Consider the following 18,614-nt stretch of genomic DNA (forward strand, 5'->3'; position numbering starts at 1 on the left):
AATGATTCACACAGAGTCAGGTTTTCTGACTTGTTTACAATGAATGATTCACACAGAGTCAGGTTTTCTGACTTGTTGACAATGAGTGATTCACACAGAGTCAGGTTTTCTGACTTGTTTACAATGAGTGATTCACACAGAGTCAGGTTTTCTGACTTGTTTAGAATGAATGATTCACACAGAGTCAGGTTTTCTGACTTGTTTACAATGAGTGATTCACACAGAGTCAGGTTTTCTGACTTGTTTAGAATGAATGATTCACACAGAGTCAGGTTTTCTGACTTGTTTACAATGAGTGATTCACACAGAGTCAGGTTTTCTGACTTGTTTAGAATGAATGATTCACACAGAGTCAGGTTTTCCTTCTGACTTGTTTACAATGAATGATTCACACAGAGTCAGGTTTTCTGACTTGTTTACAATGAATGATTCACACAGAGTTGGGTTTTCTGACTTGTTTACAAGGAATGATTCACACAGAGTCAGGTTTTCTGACTTGTTTAGAATGAATGATTCACACAGAGTCAGGTTTTCTGACTTGTTTAGATGAATGATTCACACAGAGTCAGGTTTTCTGACTTGTTTAGAATGAATGATTCACACAGAGTCAGGTTTTCTGACTTGTTTAGAATGAATGATTCACACAGAGTCAGGTTTTCTGACTTGTTTACAATGAATGATTCACACAGAGTCAGGTTTTCTGACTTGTTTACAATGAATGATTCACACAGAGTCGGGTTTTCTGACTTGTTTACAATGAATGATTCACACAGAGTCAGGTTTTCCTTCTGACTTGTTTAGAATGAATGATTCACACAGAGTCAGGTTTTCTGACTTGTTTAGAATGAATGATTCACACAGAGTCAGGTTTTCTGACTTGTTTAGAATGAATGATTCACACAGAGTCAGGTTTTCTGACTTGTTTACAATGAATGATTCACACAGAGTCAGGTTTTCTGACTTGTTTACAATGAATGATTCACGCAGAGTCAGGTTTTCTGACTTGTTTACAATGAATGATTCACACAGAGTCAGGTTTTCTGACTTGTTTAGAATGAATGATTCACACAGAGTCAGGTTTTCTTTCGTCTCTGATTCCCCATTATTTATGGATTCTTTAAGTACTTCCTGTTTCTTCCTTTTGTTAAAATGATAGTCATTCCTTTGTATTAAATGAAGAAGAGGAGAATCTAAATTCTGTATGTTGGTGTTATTTTTTGGGGGGGATGGGGGTGGGGGTGGGAGGGGGGTTGTGGGAGGGGGGGTCATTTTTTCACTGATTGTAGGAATTCAGATCTAAATTTGGGAGCAGTATGTTCTCTGTGGAAGTCATTCTCCTTGTTTCTCTTTGCAAATAAAAAGAATGACTTCAGTATATTCAAAATTTAGTGGATTTTTATTGAATTTTCACATTTCTATTCTGTCAGATGATCTGTTTGAATGCAGCCTAAATTTATTTGTTTTTTTTTCCAGACTTTGTTGATTAAGGTGAACAAACAGAGCACGGCCCAGGATCTTCTGGAATCGGTCTGTAACCAACGGCAACTGGATCCACAGGATCACTACGTACGCATTACGCAATCTGACACGCCCCCCAATACATACATAGTGCTGGACCCCAAGGACAACATTAAAAATATGGTGAGTTCATGTAAGATAATTTGTGTGTGAAGAATTAGCATTGTCTGGTCATTGCAGAATTGACAATTTAAATTATTGACATTTTTATGCCCCCAGATCAAAAAATCCTTGGGGTATATTGTTTTTGTCCTGTCTGTCTGTTTGTCTGTCTGTCTGTTGTCAACTTTAACCTAGCCCATAACTATTGTGCTGTCAAGGGTAAGGTTTAATATTTGACATGAGTGTTCATTATGACAAGACCTTTCCATTGGTACAGAACTTTTTGATCATGTGACCTCAACTGTGACCTTTGACCTACATTTGAAAAACTTTAACATTGGCCATAACTATTGCACTGTAGTCTACATCCCACTCCAGAATTGCGTTACCATCAGGGGCATAGTGTTTCACAAACACATATTTTTATAGTTATATACAGTTTATTTAAAAAATTGAACATGATCTTTAAAAAGATTTTGTTAGGAAGTATTTCAGTGATATTTGTCAGAGCTAGATACAAATTGTTAAGAATTAGAAATGGGAGGGAAATCAGCCATGATTATAAAGTGGGGGATTTTGTTAGAAGTAATATGTAATGGACCATCATGATTGTCTTTATTAAAAAATGCAGCAAATAATTCTAACTTGTTTAAAATAAATAGGGCAATGAGTCGGAAATTTTTTTTCATTTTGTTGAGTGTTTAAGTGGTGGATTCTACAGAACAGGCAAAAAAGAAAAAAAAATATTTATGAAAAGTGTGAATCTTGTTAAGAGGTTTTTTTCACTACTAAGGATAACGAATAATAATTTGCTCTCTTTTCAGAAGTATGAGTCTATAGAGGTCTGTCAGAAATCTGTTGTACAGCTTCACCTTGTCAAGTCCCCGGGGGACACAGAATTCGGCTTCACCGTAGAGGCGGAGCTAGCGGAGGATTTTGATAAAGACGATGAACTTCGACTGTATGTCAGTCAAGTCACACCAGGGAGCGTGGCACACAGAAGTCGTAAGTTTATCTTCTGTCTGTCTGTCTGTATGTCAGTCAAGTCACACCAGGGAGCGTGGCACACAGAAGTCGTAAGTTTATTTTCTGTCTGTCTGTGTGTATGTCAGTCAAGTCACACCAGCGAGCGTGGCACACAGAAGTCGTAAGTTTATTTTCTGTCTGTCTGTGTGTATGTCAGTCAAGTCACACCAGCGAGCGTGGCACACAGAAGTCGTAAGTTTATTTTCTGTCTGTGTGTGTGTATGTCAGTCAAGTCACACCAGCGAGCGTGGCACACAGAAGTCGTAAGTTTATTTTCTGTCTGTCTGTGTGTATGTCAGTCAAGTCACACCAGCGAGCGTGGCACACAGAAGTCGTAAGTTTATTTTCTGTCTGTGTGTGTGTATGTCAGTCAAGTCACACCAGCGAGCGTGGCACACAGAAGTCGTAAGTTTATTTTCTGTCTGTGTGTCTGTCTGTATGTATATCAGTCTGTATGTCAGTCAAGTCACTCCAGGGAGTGTAGCACACAGAAGTCATAAGTTTATCTTCTGTCTGGTCACGTGATCAACGAGGTCATGTGATATCGTAACAAATATGTTTATATATAGCCTAGAGAACTCTCTATATAAATTGGCCATACTTAAGTACATAACTTACAAATAAAAATAAAAATTGACCTTGCAATGCCGTGTTATGTTTTGAACGCATTTAAAGCTTCGGGAAGCCTTAACATTGCTGCGAAGCAAAATTTGATCCCAGAGGGAGTTACTGCTCCTTTACGGTACTCCATGATTATGCTGTCTCTGAGCACAGAAACCATTAGTACATTAGTTCTGTTCTTAGTAATAAATAACACGTACATCTGACAGTCACTATAGATGACTACATGAGCTGTTTTTTAATGGATTAAAATTTGTCAATCTATGTTGTTATTGTTTTATCTAGAGATGAGTATAGGAGATGAGATACTCGTTATCAATGGTAAAATTGTCTCGGACCTAGACATGGTGTACATCGAGACGCTCCTCCACGAGTCTAAGTCCCTAGTCATTACTGTCCGATCCCTGAAGACCAATCACAGCCAGGCAGCTGTAACAGGCAGCCAATCAGAAATCAGCAGTATGATGTGTCCTCCGCCCCCGTCACAGTCACGTATCCCCGAAAACATCATCGAAAATCTCACCGTGCCATCACCTCAAGGTCAGAGTTTATCTCTCTCTCACTTGCTCTCTATTACTCTTGCTCTCTTGCATAAACCCACAATACACATAAAACTCATCATCAAAAATCTCGTAGTGCCATCACTTCCTCCTTCTCTCTCTCCCTCTCTCTCTCATACAAACACACATATGCAAACATTTCTTGTTTTTTTGTGAACCATTCTTAAAGCTAAAGAATATATCTATGAAATGACTTTCACTTTTAGTCTTTTGTATCTAAACATATTTGTGATTATTTGTAGAAAGCTGTTCTCCTGATGAGGTAGATTGTCTCAGAAAACCTGGTTCCCTGCCAGACTTGGCTGGTTCTCAGATTGATCAACTTATTAAGGTAAGCTGTCCATAATAAGTCCAGGGCTGTGTTTGATGTCTATCCTCGGCACTGTTTTGTGTAAAGTGATCCACTGTCTTCTGTTCAAACTTTATAATGTATAGCCCCCTGTGTCATAGGCAGATATTAGCTGAATTATTCATGTCAGAAGCAAAGTAGAATGTTAAATTGACAAATGAATGCTTTAATTTGTTTGTGTTCCTGGCCTATTTTTTAGAATGCGGAGCAGGTGACGTCGATTTGTCGGACGGAGAGTGAACCTAATGTTCTAGATGGTCACATCCACCAGAACTCCAAGTCACTGTCGGAGGCTCAAAAACTACGAAAAGTTATCATGGAACTTATAGAGACAGAAAGGGCATATGTCAAGGTGGGTACAGTTGTCATAGAAACAGAGCACATAGCCTATACTGTTGACATGGAAACAGAGAGTGCCTTTCCAATATTTTAAAAAATTTTCTATAGAATTTTCATACAGATTTAGTTATTCTGAATTAATATTTTTGTCAGGTATTTCCTTTTATTTTTGTGCATTAACTCATTCCACAGTTATTATACTGTGAATTAATATTTTTGTCAGGTATTTCCTTTTATTTTTGTGGAATGAGTTATTCCCCTTTTGTTTCTGTAGTTCTGTAAGAGTTACTTCCCTTTTAGGACCTGAATTGCCTGACAGAGCAGTACTTGATCCCGCTCCAGTCAGCGACCTTTTTGACCTCTGGAGAAATCCAGCAGCTTTTTGGGAACATCCAGGAGATCGTAGCGTTTCAGCGACAGTTTCTGATTAGCCTGGAGGAGGCTATTCAGCTTCAGGGGGAATTCTTCCAAACGGAGGATCCCAAGGTTTTCAGGGTAGGTCAAGGTCACTCAATCACCGTGGCGACGCATTACTGTACATTATGTTTTTTACAGTCTCAGGCTGAGGGTCAGTTATTTATCATAGTCATCTTTTTTTTAAGATTAATTTGAAAAGAATGAAAACTGATGTTCTTAAAAAGTTATTTTGTGTGTTTTAAAAGAGAATCGAAGGCATTCTTTGGTTATTGATGGTGAAATGATTTCTTTTAAAAGAATTAGTATTAATAAATTCATTCAATACAAAATACGAAATGCTCTGAGATTTTTAGAAATAACATTTTTTTAACCTGTTAGGTATTATCTGTCCCCAGAATTTGTTAATTCATTCAATTTGATTCAATTTAAAATTGTATAAAAGTGGATCTAAGCTAAAATGACACATTCATGTGTTTGTTCTGATTTTTATTTTAGATAAGGTTTCTATTATGTTTAAAATTTCTTAAGTTAAAGTTAAAACACAATAGCTGAGTTTCGTATATGGAGCTCATGTAGCCTCATATTATTTAAGGTAATATGAAGTTATAATTCAGGAACTGTAACTCCTGCAGTCTGAAGGACCTCCTTAAACATTCAGATAATGAACATATCCAGAAATCGCTTTCACTAAAGGTTTGAGTAAGCCAGTGTCTAAGAATTGATTTAAATTTTCCCCCAACTTTTTAGGACCTGGAACTGAGGGTATGTGTCCTATAATGCAGCAATGTGCTTGATGAATATTGTATAAATATATATTTTACATGTATGTCTAGCTTAAGTGTCAAATATCAGATGATCAGGTATATATTTCTTTTTAAGTTCTGCAGTTTCTGAATGGATAACATTTTTTCATTTCAAATTACTGTTGCATGAAAAATTAAGCATATATATTTATTTAGAGAGCATTCTTGTTATCAGTTCATTGCCCTTTGATACACCTGACATATCATAAGATTTCAAAGAAATTTCAAATCTACATTTTGACTTTTCAACTGGGAAGCAAAATTTTGCATAGCCTTTTGAACTACAATAGGAAAACCAGGATTTTTTGAGAGATTGACCTTAATATTAAGGGACCCCATCTGTTTTAGTTTAATTTGTTTGTTTATTTCTTGCTTAACGTTGCTCTCGAGAATTTTTCACTCATATGGAGACCACTTGCCACCACTTGCTGGTGGAGAGCTGCAAATTTTACCTATGCTCGGCACTCAGGGCCATTGAGCAGTGAGGGATCTTTTTCGTGCCAGTACCTACTGTGACACGGGACCTCGGTTTATACGGTCTCATCCGAAGGACCGGTCTCCATGTCCCACAGTGGGATTTGAACCCACGACGTAAGGATCAACTCCTTACTCCACGACTCTAGAGCAGACGCTCTACCACTGCACGGGCAACAGTTTAATTTGAAGAATAAATTATGTGTCTGCATCTTGTGATATGATTGAAAAACATAGGATGTGTACAGTGTAGTATTTCATTATATGCAGAAATATTCTGTAGTTTAAATGTTGTCATTTTCAGCCCTCTTTTCCTTTAAGATGTCAGTATAGTGTGAGTCTGTACACAGCATTTCATTATAGCTTTATATATATATATCTTGTTTGTGGTTATGTATCCATGCCAGGAATATCCAGTGCTTTGTATTTTTCTATCTCAGCCTCAAAGATTCATATTCCTTGACAATGTTAGCTATTTTCTGCTCTTTAAATCAAACTTCATGATAGAAATCTGATTTTTCAATTTTAATGAAGGAAGTTTCTTATTAAGACATCACAACTCTTTTATTTTTAATTTGAGGCCATTCATTTGATACAAGAATGATCGATGATGCCTACAAGTGTGAAACCAGCAAGGCTTCATTGACTTTTGAAGCTTTTGCAAAAAAATATAATTTTTGCTGATATTTGACTTTGTGAATTGCTACCTCAATGTTTTTTTATCATTTAGAAAATTTGAGTTCTTTTAATTTGTTAATTTCAAACTAGTTTCCAAAAGACAAATATTTTCAGCCCTAGTTTGGTGACTTTTATACTTGGTGTATATCACTGTATTTGTTACAATTGTTAAATTAAGTTTATATTCACATGTCTGAGGAGAGAACACATTGGGTCTATAGAAACTGTTCCTCTATATACTAGAAGTCTATAGGATAAACAGAATTATTACAATATCCAGTATATCGCATTACATTGGGTCCTTGTAAATTGATTGATTGATTGAATGTTGTTTTACGTCCCATTCGAGAATTTTTCACTCATATAGAGACGTCACCATATACCGGTGAAGGGCTTCAAATTTTGACCTTTACTCAGCACTCAGGGCCATTGAGCAGTGAGGGATCTTTATCGTGCCAACGCCTGCTGTGACACGGGGCCTCGGTTTTTAAGGTCTCATCCGAAGGACCCGCAACTTTCACTTCAAAGTGCCGAGCACATGGCGAAGGAACAGTTGCTACCCATTTTTTATCAACTTAGGTCAGTCGCGGCCGAGATTCGAACTCACGACCTCCCGATCACGGAGCGAGCGCTCTACCGACTGAGCTACCGTGAACGGTAAGGTCCTTGTAAAGAGATGTAACCTGTGTTTATTACTTTACAGAGAGTACTGTTTTCCCTGGGAGGTTCATTTTTATATTATGCCAACCACTTCAAGGTGTACAGTTCATTCTGTGCCAGCCATAGTCGGACTCAGAAAATCCTTAATCCAGGTAAAACTTAAAAGTTCTCAGTAAAGCGTATTTATCTTGGTAATTCTCCTTTAAAAGTACATGAACTAAGAAATCACTCTTGTTTCTATCTTAAATGGATGTGATTAAAAATGGTCAATAATGACCACAATTACAAATTATGAATTTGTAATTACATTTGACATCATTTTACTACAGTGGCTAATGATGCACTGAAGGCGTTTCTTCACGCCCGGAATCCTGAACAGCAGCACTCGGCCACCCTAGAGTCGTACCTCATCAAACCGATCCAGAGAATCCTTAAATATCCCCTACTGCTACAACAGCTGTGTAACCTCACGGACCCGGACACCGACGAACATCACCACCTATCAGGTAACTAGAAAAAAGACAGATAAAAGACAGGTGATAGACAGATAATAGACAGGTAATAGACAGATAATAGACAGGTCATAGACAGATAATAGATAGATGATAGACAGGTAATAGACAGATAATAGACAGGTAATAACTATAATGTCTGCTGCTACAGCAGCAAAAACCAGTTAACTAATATCTCCTCATGGACCCTCAACTCCAAACTGAGTCACCATCTGATTGGTATCACAATCATTCATTATGTGTCATAAAGTTACAAGTATCTTGTATTTACAATAAGACAACCACTATTATAAGGAGTCTTGTCCTTTATTGTAAAATCATTCCTGGTATTAGCCTAGTATGCTTTGTATTTGAGACTTGGAAACATCAGTAACATTATCTTTAATTGTGCCTCTATAAATCTTTTCTAAGAGGCCAACAAAGGAATGGAGGCGGTGGCAGAACACATCAACGAGATGCAGAAGATCTTTGAGGAGTACGGGACAGTGTTTGATGAACTCTGTAAAGTTTTCCGAGACACTTACCCACACAAAAAGGTATCAACTGAGAGTTTAATATCACAGTATTATAAAATGGATCTTACTTATACTGGCAGATCTGATAACTATTCCATCATGGTCCTGGTTAATATTGCTGTACCTGCTAATCTAATAGCTATCATTTCTGTTATTCTAATACGATTCTGTTTAATGTAATAACTATCTTAATCTAATTCTGTTTAATGTAATAACTCTCATTAATTCATCTATTCAGTCATATAACATTGTAAAACTGTAAATAGGCTTCAGTTCTAATTTATTTTTAGATAAATGTTTCAATCTATATTTCTATATTTAGATGTTATATTTCAGTTATTTTAAGGCAGTAGATTTGAGAGATAATGGGACATTGGAATGGTGTATCCTCTGTTCTGTATTTAGATGTCTCTATTTTTAGGCTGTAGATTTGAGTGTGAGTTGTACAAGATGGTGGAATGGTGTATCTTCTGTTCTATATTTAGATTATGTCTATATTTAGCCTGTAGGAGTGACACGGTTTTGGGGGGACGGTGGAATGGTGTAACCTCTGTTCTATATTTAGATATTTCTATTTTTAGGCTGTAGATTTGAGTGTGGGGGAATTACAGATGTACGGGACAGTAGAATGGTGTAACCTCTGTGACAGTTTGGGTAAAATCAAGAAAGGCCTTGATCTGGAAAACATTGTGTTTGTGTTCAAATCTGGTGTTGTGTTTGTCTGCCGGGAGAAAATCAAAAAGAAAGTCAAAACAAAGGTAGGAAAAAACCTACCTGTAACCAGTCAGTTCAAGTTTACCTTATTCTTTGCAAGGGTTTAATTAGTCTCGATGGCGAATTTGACTTGTTTTGAGCTTATAATCAGACTTTCTCCAATTAAAGTTTTACTCATTCTTTATATTTTATTTATTAATAAGTGATTCTTAAAAGGGGGAGGGGGAGTTTTATATTGAAAGTGTTATTTATTAACGAAGATGCAGTTTGAACATATTTTTCCCTCAGGATAAGAGAGGTGTGACAGAAATATACGAGTGCCAGGAGAGGTTCAGAACAGTAATTCCTGTACAGGAAGTTCAGGTGCAGTCTGGGAAGGTTGGGGACATGGACGGTCATTACTGGTGGGACTTGATTCACAGTCGCTCCGACAAGGAAGGTCGACCAGAGAGGGTGTACGAATTCTGTAACAGGTAAAGGGCATACGATTTCTGTAAAATTCAGTTAATTCATTTATGCTTAAATGGCAAAGAAATTGTTAGCGCAGTACAAATCTTGATTGATACTGACGTCACATAAATTTTGGCAAACCTTGTTTTTAAATAATTGTAGTAAAAATATGAGGTACTTACACTGAAAATTCCAGTATTTAATTTTAACGAAAGTAGCAAAATAATGAAATGGTCAACTATTCTCAAATTACACAGTTCTGAAAGTACAAGCCCTAAACATGTAATTAGTCAATAAAAATGTTTCATTCATAGCAGTTAGTAATAAACTACATGTATCTCTGGATTTTGAAGAAAGTTCCTATACAAATGCTGTTTAATGTTGATCAATATTTAAATGTCATCTTTCAGTTCTGCAGAAGCCAAGTCTGATTTTATGAAGGTAATCCGCCAAACAATACGTGAGAGTGTTCGAAAGATGGCACTCCCTAACGGAAACCAGACCCGGAATTCTTATGTTCCGTACGGAGGGAAACGATTAGAGTCCCTCAACTCCAACATTCGGACTCTCAGCAAAAAAAGGGGAGGTAAACCCAGCCAGAGCAGCGAACCTGACCGCCACTCTCTGGAATTCGAGGAAAAAGTGACAGTTTATCTCGACCAATCAGAACCAACATTTAGAACTAGGAGTAAAACTCTTGGAGATCTGACGGATGAAAACAATCTGGAAGAGGCGGGGCCTGTAAGTAGACCCACCCACTTAACAGTTGATGGCTCCACCCCTCTACCTACTGACAGACAGAGTGTTAGTTCCTCTACCTCCAGTCTAAGTGTGTCTAGTCGTAATTCAGCAAAACTCACACAGGCCAGCGCAAACCCGGGAAGCTTCTCCTCCAATTTCCCCCAGGAAACAAACTCTCCTATCTGGAAACCAAGAAATGAGTCTAATTTAGTTTATGTGAAAGCCAACCCCTCTAGTTCTGTCGTGAATTCTAGTCTTATGTCTAATGTAAACAGTGATAGATTAAATATTGTGCAACATAGAAGCATAAAAGATGCTCCCATTTCCCTACCCTCAGTTCCACTGAAAGACACAGAGTGCTGAAATTATTGAGCATATCATGATACATATTCATGAGTTTGGTAGATTTGCATAACATGTTGCATATTCATGAGTTTGCCATATTTGTAATTGTTTCTATTTTTAAAAATATTCATTTGAACTGCTGTTGTGTGATGGACTGCACAAGACGATGACTTTTTTTTAATTTAATGATAAATATATCTATATAATTATCTTGTTGGTATAGTCTCACTGATCACAAGTTTTTTTTTTTAAATTTATCAACAGAATTTATCATCTTCATTGAGTGCAAGATCAAAACAAAGTGCAATAAGTTTTATGATTTAAAAACTCCTTTTTAGACTTTATTATCCATCCCCTTCACAATCTCGTCCTTATGGTGATTGTTTTGTTATAGCTTTTTATTACTTGTAAATATGAACTTTTTAAACTCCTCACAAATGAAATTTGGGTGGCATACTTAATTGGATCACCCTTTACATCCACTTTTTTGTGGTTCAATATTGTAAAAAAAATAGTCTTTTTTTTCCAGTATGTAGAAATATTCTACATTACAGTAACTTGTAACTGGTGTTTTCTTAACACAGTGATTACATGTGACCAGAGGGTGTGACCTTACCTAGGTCATAGGTCAAGGTCACTAGATTTAGATATGTAATAAGCTTTGTAATGGAATAAAATTAGAAGATCATGCTTAGAATGAAGCTTAATAAATCGCCAGAGGTCATGTCCTGACCCTTAAGTAGGTCATTCAGACAAAGTCATTGAATCAGGTTTCAGATGTGTAAAATCTAAAAAAAAATTAACTTTGTAATGGGCAATATTAGGAAGACATACTTCACACAAAAATTATTGTTTTCGTCATAACCTTTGAGATACGTGTATACAGTAATACATGATAAAATTTAAAAAAAAGGAAGATCTGTTATGACCAGAGAAGGGGTAACATTTTAGCCATTATATCTTAACAAAATCAGGGCAAAGTAAATTTGTAGATTTTTTTTTCATTTTTTCCTAAAAATTATTTCAAGTATATTCCCTTTTTGACCTTCCAGGTTGGTGAGAATGGGGAGGGGTCTATTACAGGCTCTAGTATTTTTGTAAAGTTGCTGGCCAAATAAGTCAGTTTTGTGCCAAATGTGATTTACGTGTGCATGCCATATCATAGTAAAAGTAGAGACAAGTCTGACTTGTCTGACATATCAGCCACTGACAGCTTCATTAATTTGCCAGTTTTCACTTCATCAGAAAATAAACAGTAAATACTGAGTAAATCATAGGACATCGAATCAGTTTACTTTTTTTAAACATTTTTATATTCTTGTATCTAAATGCTGTAACTGACTAAAATTATTATGGTACATTTTATTTACTTTTTTAATTTTCACAGTTTCTTTTTTTACCTTGTTTATCTGCTTTTGACTTACTAAATATAGCTGATGTTTTGTCATTACAGTCTCTTGTGTAAGTCTCCTGTCAAAGAAGGTAAATTTAGTACTCTATAGTAGAAAACCCTGATTGTTTATTTTGCTTCAGACTGATTAGTCCCCCCTAACACAGCTTGTTACGTATTTTTGTTTTAGACTTAGAATTTACAGGAAGGCTTGATCTGTTATTATCATATATCCTCTACTCAGATAAGAGAGAGAGAGTTATGTTACTTAATATTTATGATGTACAAGATTGAACTGCTGTTTTTCTGTGTGGATTTTTAATATGGTGAGGGAGCATGAAGAGGCATGTCTACCATTGAATGAATTTAACTTCCATATCATTTAGATCATTTTTATCTGCATGTCTTCTGTTGACTTCACCATTTAGAAATTTATCTACACAATTTTTTTTTGGAAGCTTTACGCTTTTGATTGAAAAATGAAAATGGGGAAAGATTTTAATTTTTGAATGCTACCATATATTTCTCGAGAATTGTTATTGCACCAAAAATTTTGTGTTTTCTGAATGTGAAATTTACCCAACTTTTTCTGAAGTTTGTCTCTTAGTATGTGTATATGTAAAAGGTGGAGATAATGAACAGTGAACATTCTCAAAAATCTTTAAAATAATATGCATATTTTTGAGTAGGGCATAAAATTGAAACACAGACCCCTAGAAATTTTAGGGTTGGGATCAGGTGCCTAGGAGGAGTAAGCATCCCTTGTTTATCGGTAATATTCAAATTTAGTATAAAAACAAAAATAAGTAACCTATAGCATAAAAACAAAACTAAGTACTTCCTATCTCAGACAAAATTGGCCGTAAGATGCTGTTGTTGATGTGAGGGTTACTAGAGACCTGCCAGTGGAAACTAAGTTTGTTTAATGTCCTTTAGATAGAAGGGGGTGTATTATTTGCAGTCAGTCTGTTAGTGGACAACTTCATAACTTTATCTTAGTAAAACATTCTTCAGATAGATGCCATATTAATTGAGTCAACTAGGGTGTGTGAACATCAAAGTCAATACCGGTATTTTAGGTCAAGACAAACTTGCAAATTATTCACTGCTCAAGAGATAGTGCTACTTAAACATATCATATGCTTTACAGTTAATTTCCAAAGCAACTAGAGATGCAGTTTTAAAATTCTATGGGGTGAAGAGTTGTGGCCAGTTTTAATCAGTCTGGATGTGTTGTAGAATCCTGCAAAAGAAATTACTATTGTTTATAAGAACAGTTGTATCTCATCTGTGAATTATATTTTCGCTTCAGAATCTTTGCTCTTGAATTTTTACATGATTCATATTTCATGATGGAAAAATTTTGGTAAAATTCATTTTTTTTTTAAAATTTCCTACGGATTCATGTCCAGACATTTCTAAGATTGTAACACCAGTTTGTGTTTGTGACCAGGGAATGTGCAATAGCATGATCTAATTGTGAACTAATGTAATATTGTAGTTTAATATTCCTATGTGTATACACTATTGTATGTGTACATATAGACAATTGTGAACTTATATACCATCTTAATATGTAGAATCCACCAGTGGAAGTTCATAAAAATTCAAGCATGTTTCTAATAGTCTGAGTACACAATACCAGGTATATCAGACAAAACACTTATTCTAAGAATATAGTTCCCCAATTACAATCATGAAATACTTTTGTATGAATTGATTTTCTTTGTTCTAAATTTTTACTTTAGTAATTTTTATTGTGGAAAACTACTGATAAATTTTTGTATAATTTTGAGCTAGTATTTTGGAGAATTCTATTTTATATTTTATATGTGATTTGTCACTTTTTGTTGAGAAAACTGTAATTTAACCTGCAGATTGGGTCATTATTCAAAACACGATGAAAATGTGGAATCTCAACTTGGGGAGGCAGATTTCTTACACAGAAGTTAGGAACAAGAAGCTAGAATGCCGAGGACTATTTATGTCGACATTAACTTATATAAATAAATACAAGTCTGATCACATCCCAAACAACGTTTATTACTGATCACATGACCTATATATTTATCACTTGATGTAATCTTGTTCACTTATGTTCTTTGATAATCATGTTACTATTTATAGATATCACATGATTGTGATTGTTGCTGTTACTATTTTTAGAATTATGTATCTGATAATTTATTGTCAATCACATTGTTATAATTAGTGTCACTAAGGAATAAAACAACAAAAACAACACAAGTCTTACAACTTTTTTCTGTATTGAATTGGAATTTTGATTTATATTTATAATATTGAATCTTCGATCAGTACATGACGATGAATGCATATCACTAGAAAGTAAAATACTGTATGTTGATTTACTCCTACTCGAACTTAATAAAAAAAAATGTACAAAACAGTCTAAATGGTCATGAAAATTTAACTAATTCTTTTCTTTTTGGAAAAAATATCATTCAAAATGATTGATATCCTGGGAGGACAAATACATTTAAAGAGGGGAATGTGGTAGGCACAGAGGCTAAACTGATCAGTCAGTAGAGCACAGAAGATAAACTGATCAGTCAGTAGAGTACTGTACAGCACAGAAGCTATACTGTTCAGTCAGTAGAGCGCCTGTACAGCACAGAAGCTATACTGGTCAGTCAGTAGAGCGCCTGTACAGCACAGAGGCTAAATTGATCAGTCAGTAGAGCACCTGTACAGCACAGAGGCTAGACTGATCAGTCAGTAGAGCACCTGTACAGCACAGAGGCTAAACTGGTCAGTCAGTAGAGCACCTGTACAGCACAGAGGCTGAATTTATCAGTCAGTAGAGTACCTGTACAGCACAGAAGCTAGAGTGGTCGTTCAGTACAGTACCTGTACAGCACAGCTGAAGAAATTTTCATTTTGTTCATAACAGACATCAAACAGAGACTAACAGGCTACAATGCTCACCTGAGTCACTTAATGAACCTGCTGTTCTTCATCAGCAGATTTTTCTCCTATGTATTCCTAGTATGTAAAATTGTGATCTCAATTGTGGCCCCACCCTATCCTCAGGGGTCATAATTTGAACAAATTGAATCTACACTACCTGAGGAATGGACCCACAATATCCCTGAAGGTTATGATTTGAACAAATAGAATGTACACTACCTGAGAATGATTTCATATCAATATGACTAATCTTACCCTTGCCGATTTTATAATGAATATTTTATTCTTAATAATAAGCATTCCTAGTATGTAAAATTTTGCTCCCCCATTGTTGCCCGACCCTTCATCCAGGGGTCATGATTTGAACAAACTTAAATCATCAATGCCTGAAGATGCCTCCCAATTTAATATAACTTATCATACCCTTTGCTATTCTTGAGAAGATTCTTTCTATATATTCTAGTGAAAGATTCTGATTGCTGCTGCTTGTGGCCTCACCCTATTGCCTGTGGGTCATGATTGAACAAAACTTGTAACACTCTACATTATGTAATGAAGCTTTTACATATTAAATTTCATCTTTTCCAGCCCAGTGGTTCTTGAGATTTTTGAAAGATCGATCCTTTTAATTTTCATTAATTCTTATTATCTCCCCTTGAAAGAGAGCATACCCCTTTTTAATCAAATCTAAATCGTACTTTGTGGCAAGTTTGGTTCAATTATGAAATAGGCCCAATGGTTTGATCTTGAGAAAAAGTCAAAATTTTGAAAAGTTTACAGATGAACCTCAGTTAAAATGTAATCAGAAAATCTCACTAGAGATTTCAGCTCAAGTGATCAGCTAAACAGCTTGTCTGTCTTAACACTGCTAAATATGCATCTTAACAAGAAGCCCATGGGCCACATCACTCACCTGGTGAGGTAAACAGTGAAAGAGTCATCAAAAAGTCATCAAATGTTAATAAATACATCTTTTTTATCATTTATATTCTACATAATGAAAAAATTAATCTATTAATTGATCTGTTACGTGTGTTAAATTACCATGTCATCAGAACTGAAACGGAAAATGGGTTTTGTCGTTTAGTTTCATATAAAACGTTGGATGTACGTTTTTGTTTAATTTCTTAAACACTAAAAGTTATTAATTCTACGATCATATAAATAGGTCAAAACTGCCGAGGTACTGAGAGACTGTACTGAATTAATACACGCTGTATTACAGTGCTGATGATACTCTCTGATTGTTAAACCTTGGCTGTTTAACCTCTTAAACATTGTGATAAGACCTGAATAAGGCACACAGTTTCGGGGGATACGCAGTAAAGGTTATATCATCAGCTAACACGCAAGACCTGTATCAGGCAGTAGGTTAGCAAGGAGAGAGGTGGCATACCACAGAAGTGGGGGAAGTGCCAGGAAGCAGCAGTACCTGTGGAGTGGCAGGACCAGAGAAATTTGCTTGCGGGAGATACCCGTTGACCACAGTTAGTGGTCATCCAATCAAGAGGAAACCCTGTTTATTTGTTTTAATTGTATCAAAGTTTGTAAAGACATTGTATTTGGTCAACAAAAACCCGAGTTAACAGGTTAACGAACCTGAGTGTAATGCCTCGGTGATACAGACATATCACCACACACCAGCTCGGCCGCGTTGCACGTTACAGAACTTTATCTGCAGACAGTAGAGCACAATACTGCCTCTGTTAATCCTGTACATGATATGGTTTACCTGGTTGGCACTAAAATTCCAAAATAAGACCTTGCTGACTTAATCTTGTGTAATGGTTTGGGCCGTAGATATTGGCCTGGGTAGCTCAGTCAGTAGAGTACCTGACTAGTGATGCAGGGGTCCCGTACATTTTCTCCTTTCCTGTTACAGATTTGGTGCCGTTGACCACCCCTGGACTTGCAGGCGAAAGTCCTGCCAGGGGCTAATAAGAACTTGGGTTGTATTTTCGAGCAAGTCAAGACAATTTAAGGAGGGAGGAATGTAATGGTTTGGGCCGTACATACATTTTCTCCTTTCCTGTTACACTTGTCACAAGGCATCTTCCAGAAACAGATTTAAAGGATAGACAAGCCAGGATTGATGATTCTTAAAGCCTTATACTTGTATCATTAAAACATAGAGCCCAAACATGAAAATTAAAATATGTTTACAGACTGGAAATTAAGAGGGTTTTTTTATTTGCAGTATTTATAAAAACTAGTAGATAATTTACCTAGATCATTGACTTATGAATACTAAAGAGAAAAGATCATGTGACCATGAATTATGTAACAGTTTAAATATCAAACTATTGATGAACATATGAATATTGCACCAAAGCATTGTTTTCATTGATAATTGCTCATATTCAGGTGTAAAATATAATATACTCAAGATGAATTAATGCCTTCCGTTTTGCTATGTATTGCATTTGCAGAAATTTTACTTTCGTACAAAAATGTCACCAATTTTCCCTATTTCAAGCAGCCTGGCCCTTGTTTCTCAAGGCCCAACATATAATACAGTAGACAGTACAGCCATGTTAATCTGGATGCCAAGAATTCAAACAATGGACCCTCCGGACAAATATGGCATATGTTGTAAGGCATTATTATACAGTTATTGACTGGATATGAGGGCAACATATTTGTTGGACCTGAAGGTGAAAATGTTATAAAACTGCAGACTCCATCCGGGCAACAAGATAAAAAGCAACAGCAAACTGTATATTTTGAAATTTCATTGTGTACTTTTTTTTCTGTGTTATGATGAGACCCTTTAGGTGATGTTTTAGGGGGTAAAAAGTATTTTTTTAAGTATTAATTACACAGAGATTTGTGTTAACAGAAACACTGAACAATAGGACAATTGCATATTACAATGCATTACTAGTGTAGCGGACGGTACATGGGGATGCTACAAGTAAGATTTTCTTCTGATGCAGTAGAGTCTTCCTCTATTTCAGGCAGGTCGAGGTGCAGCACACATGAATAGCACTTAGATGAGTGACCACCCACTTCAAATTACACTGGACTTAAATGTACATGAAAATGTATTTTAACACCAGGCATGACCATATTACTACAGAACATTTGAAATGTTTACATAATTCATTTCAGGCTAAAAATATGTCCGAGTCATTCAATCTAATTAAAATTAGATCCTTTATGCTCCCGTATTTTGTTATGTCGCATTACGGGAGCGTAAAGGATCTAATTTTAATTAGATTGGGGTCATTAGATCAATTCTGGAAACAGAAATTAATTATATTGCTTCTGAAGAGAAAATTTCCAGGCCTTTTATTTGATTGTTTATATTAGTAAACTTTATTTAATAATATTTCTAAGTAGAATAAAACTTGGAGCTTTTGACAGTGAAAAGAAGCACTATATATTCCAAAGCCAGTAAAATCCAGTCAAAGTTGAATATATTTACCCATTACATGGTGAATACATAAACTACTGCAATAAAATCAAACCC

General features: G+C 35.8%; 1 protein-coding gene across 5 annotated transcripts in view; it reads left to right on the plus strand.

The window, feature by feature from the left end:
• LOC133180783 (protein still life, isoform SIF type 1-like) overlaps window positions 1-14,469 on the plus strand; it is a 59,739-nt gene extending 45,270 nt beyond the window's left edge. For 2 of the 5 annotated variants that reach the window (XM_061315244.1, XM_061315246.1), the window contains 13 exons: window positions 1,474-1,641; window positions 2,445-2,625; window positions 3,553-3,807; window positions 4,070-4,158; window positions 4,376-4,528; window positions 4,816-5,010; window positions 5,680-5,694; window positions 7,591-7,699; window positions 7,877-8,053; window positions 8,471-8,595; window positions 9,156-9,332; window positions 9,577-9,761; window positions 10,149-12,239. In XM_061315244.1, the coding sequence (XP_061171228.1) occupies window positions 1,474-1,641; window positions 2,445-2,625; window positions 3,553-3,807; window positions 4,070-4,158; window positions 4,376-4,528; window positions 4,816-5,010; window positions 5,680-5,694; window positions 7,591-7,699; window positions 7,877-8,053; window positions 8,471-8,595; window positions 9,156-9,332; window positions 9,577-9,761; window positions 10,149-10,842 (2,523 nt within the window). In that variant the 3' untranslated portion in view covers window positions 10,843-12,239. Of the gene's footprint in view, window positions 1-1,473; window positions 1,642-2,444; window positions 2,626-3,552; window positions 3,808-4,069; window positions 4,159-4,375; window positions 4,529-4,815; window positions 5,011-5,679; window positions 5,695-7,590; window positions 7,700-7,876; window positions 8,054-8,470; window positions 8,596-9,155; window positions 9,333-9,576; window positions 9,762-10,148; window positions 12,240-12,277 lie in introns of those variants that run through there. The other 3 variants (XM_061315248.1, XM_061315247.1, XM_061315245.1) reach the window with 3 other exon arrangements.
• Window positions 14,470-18,614: the final 4,145 nt, after the last annotated feature.

This window comes from Saccostrea echinata, unplaced genomic scaffold (genome assembly GCF_033153115.1).
Source record: "Saccostrea echinata isolate AGI-Se365-2 ecotype Australia unplaced genomic scaffold, CSIRO_AGI_Sech_v1 ptg000007l, whole genome shotgun sequence".
Lineage (NCBI taxonomy): Eukaryota > Metazoa > Mollusca > Bivalvia > Ostreida > Ostreidae > Saccostrea > Saccostrea echinata.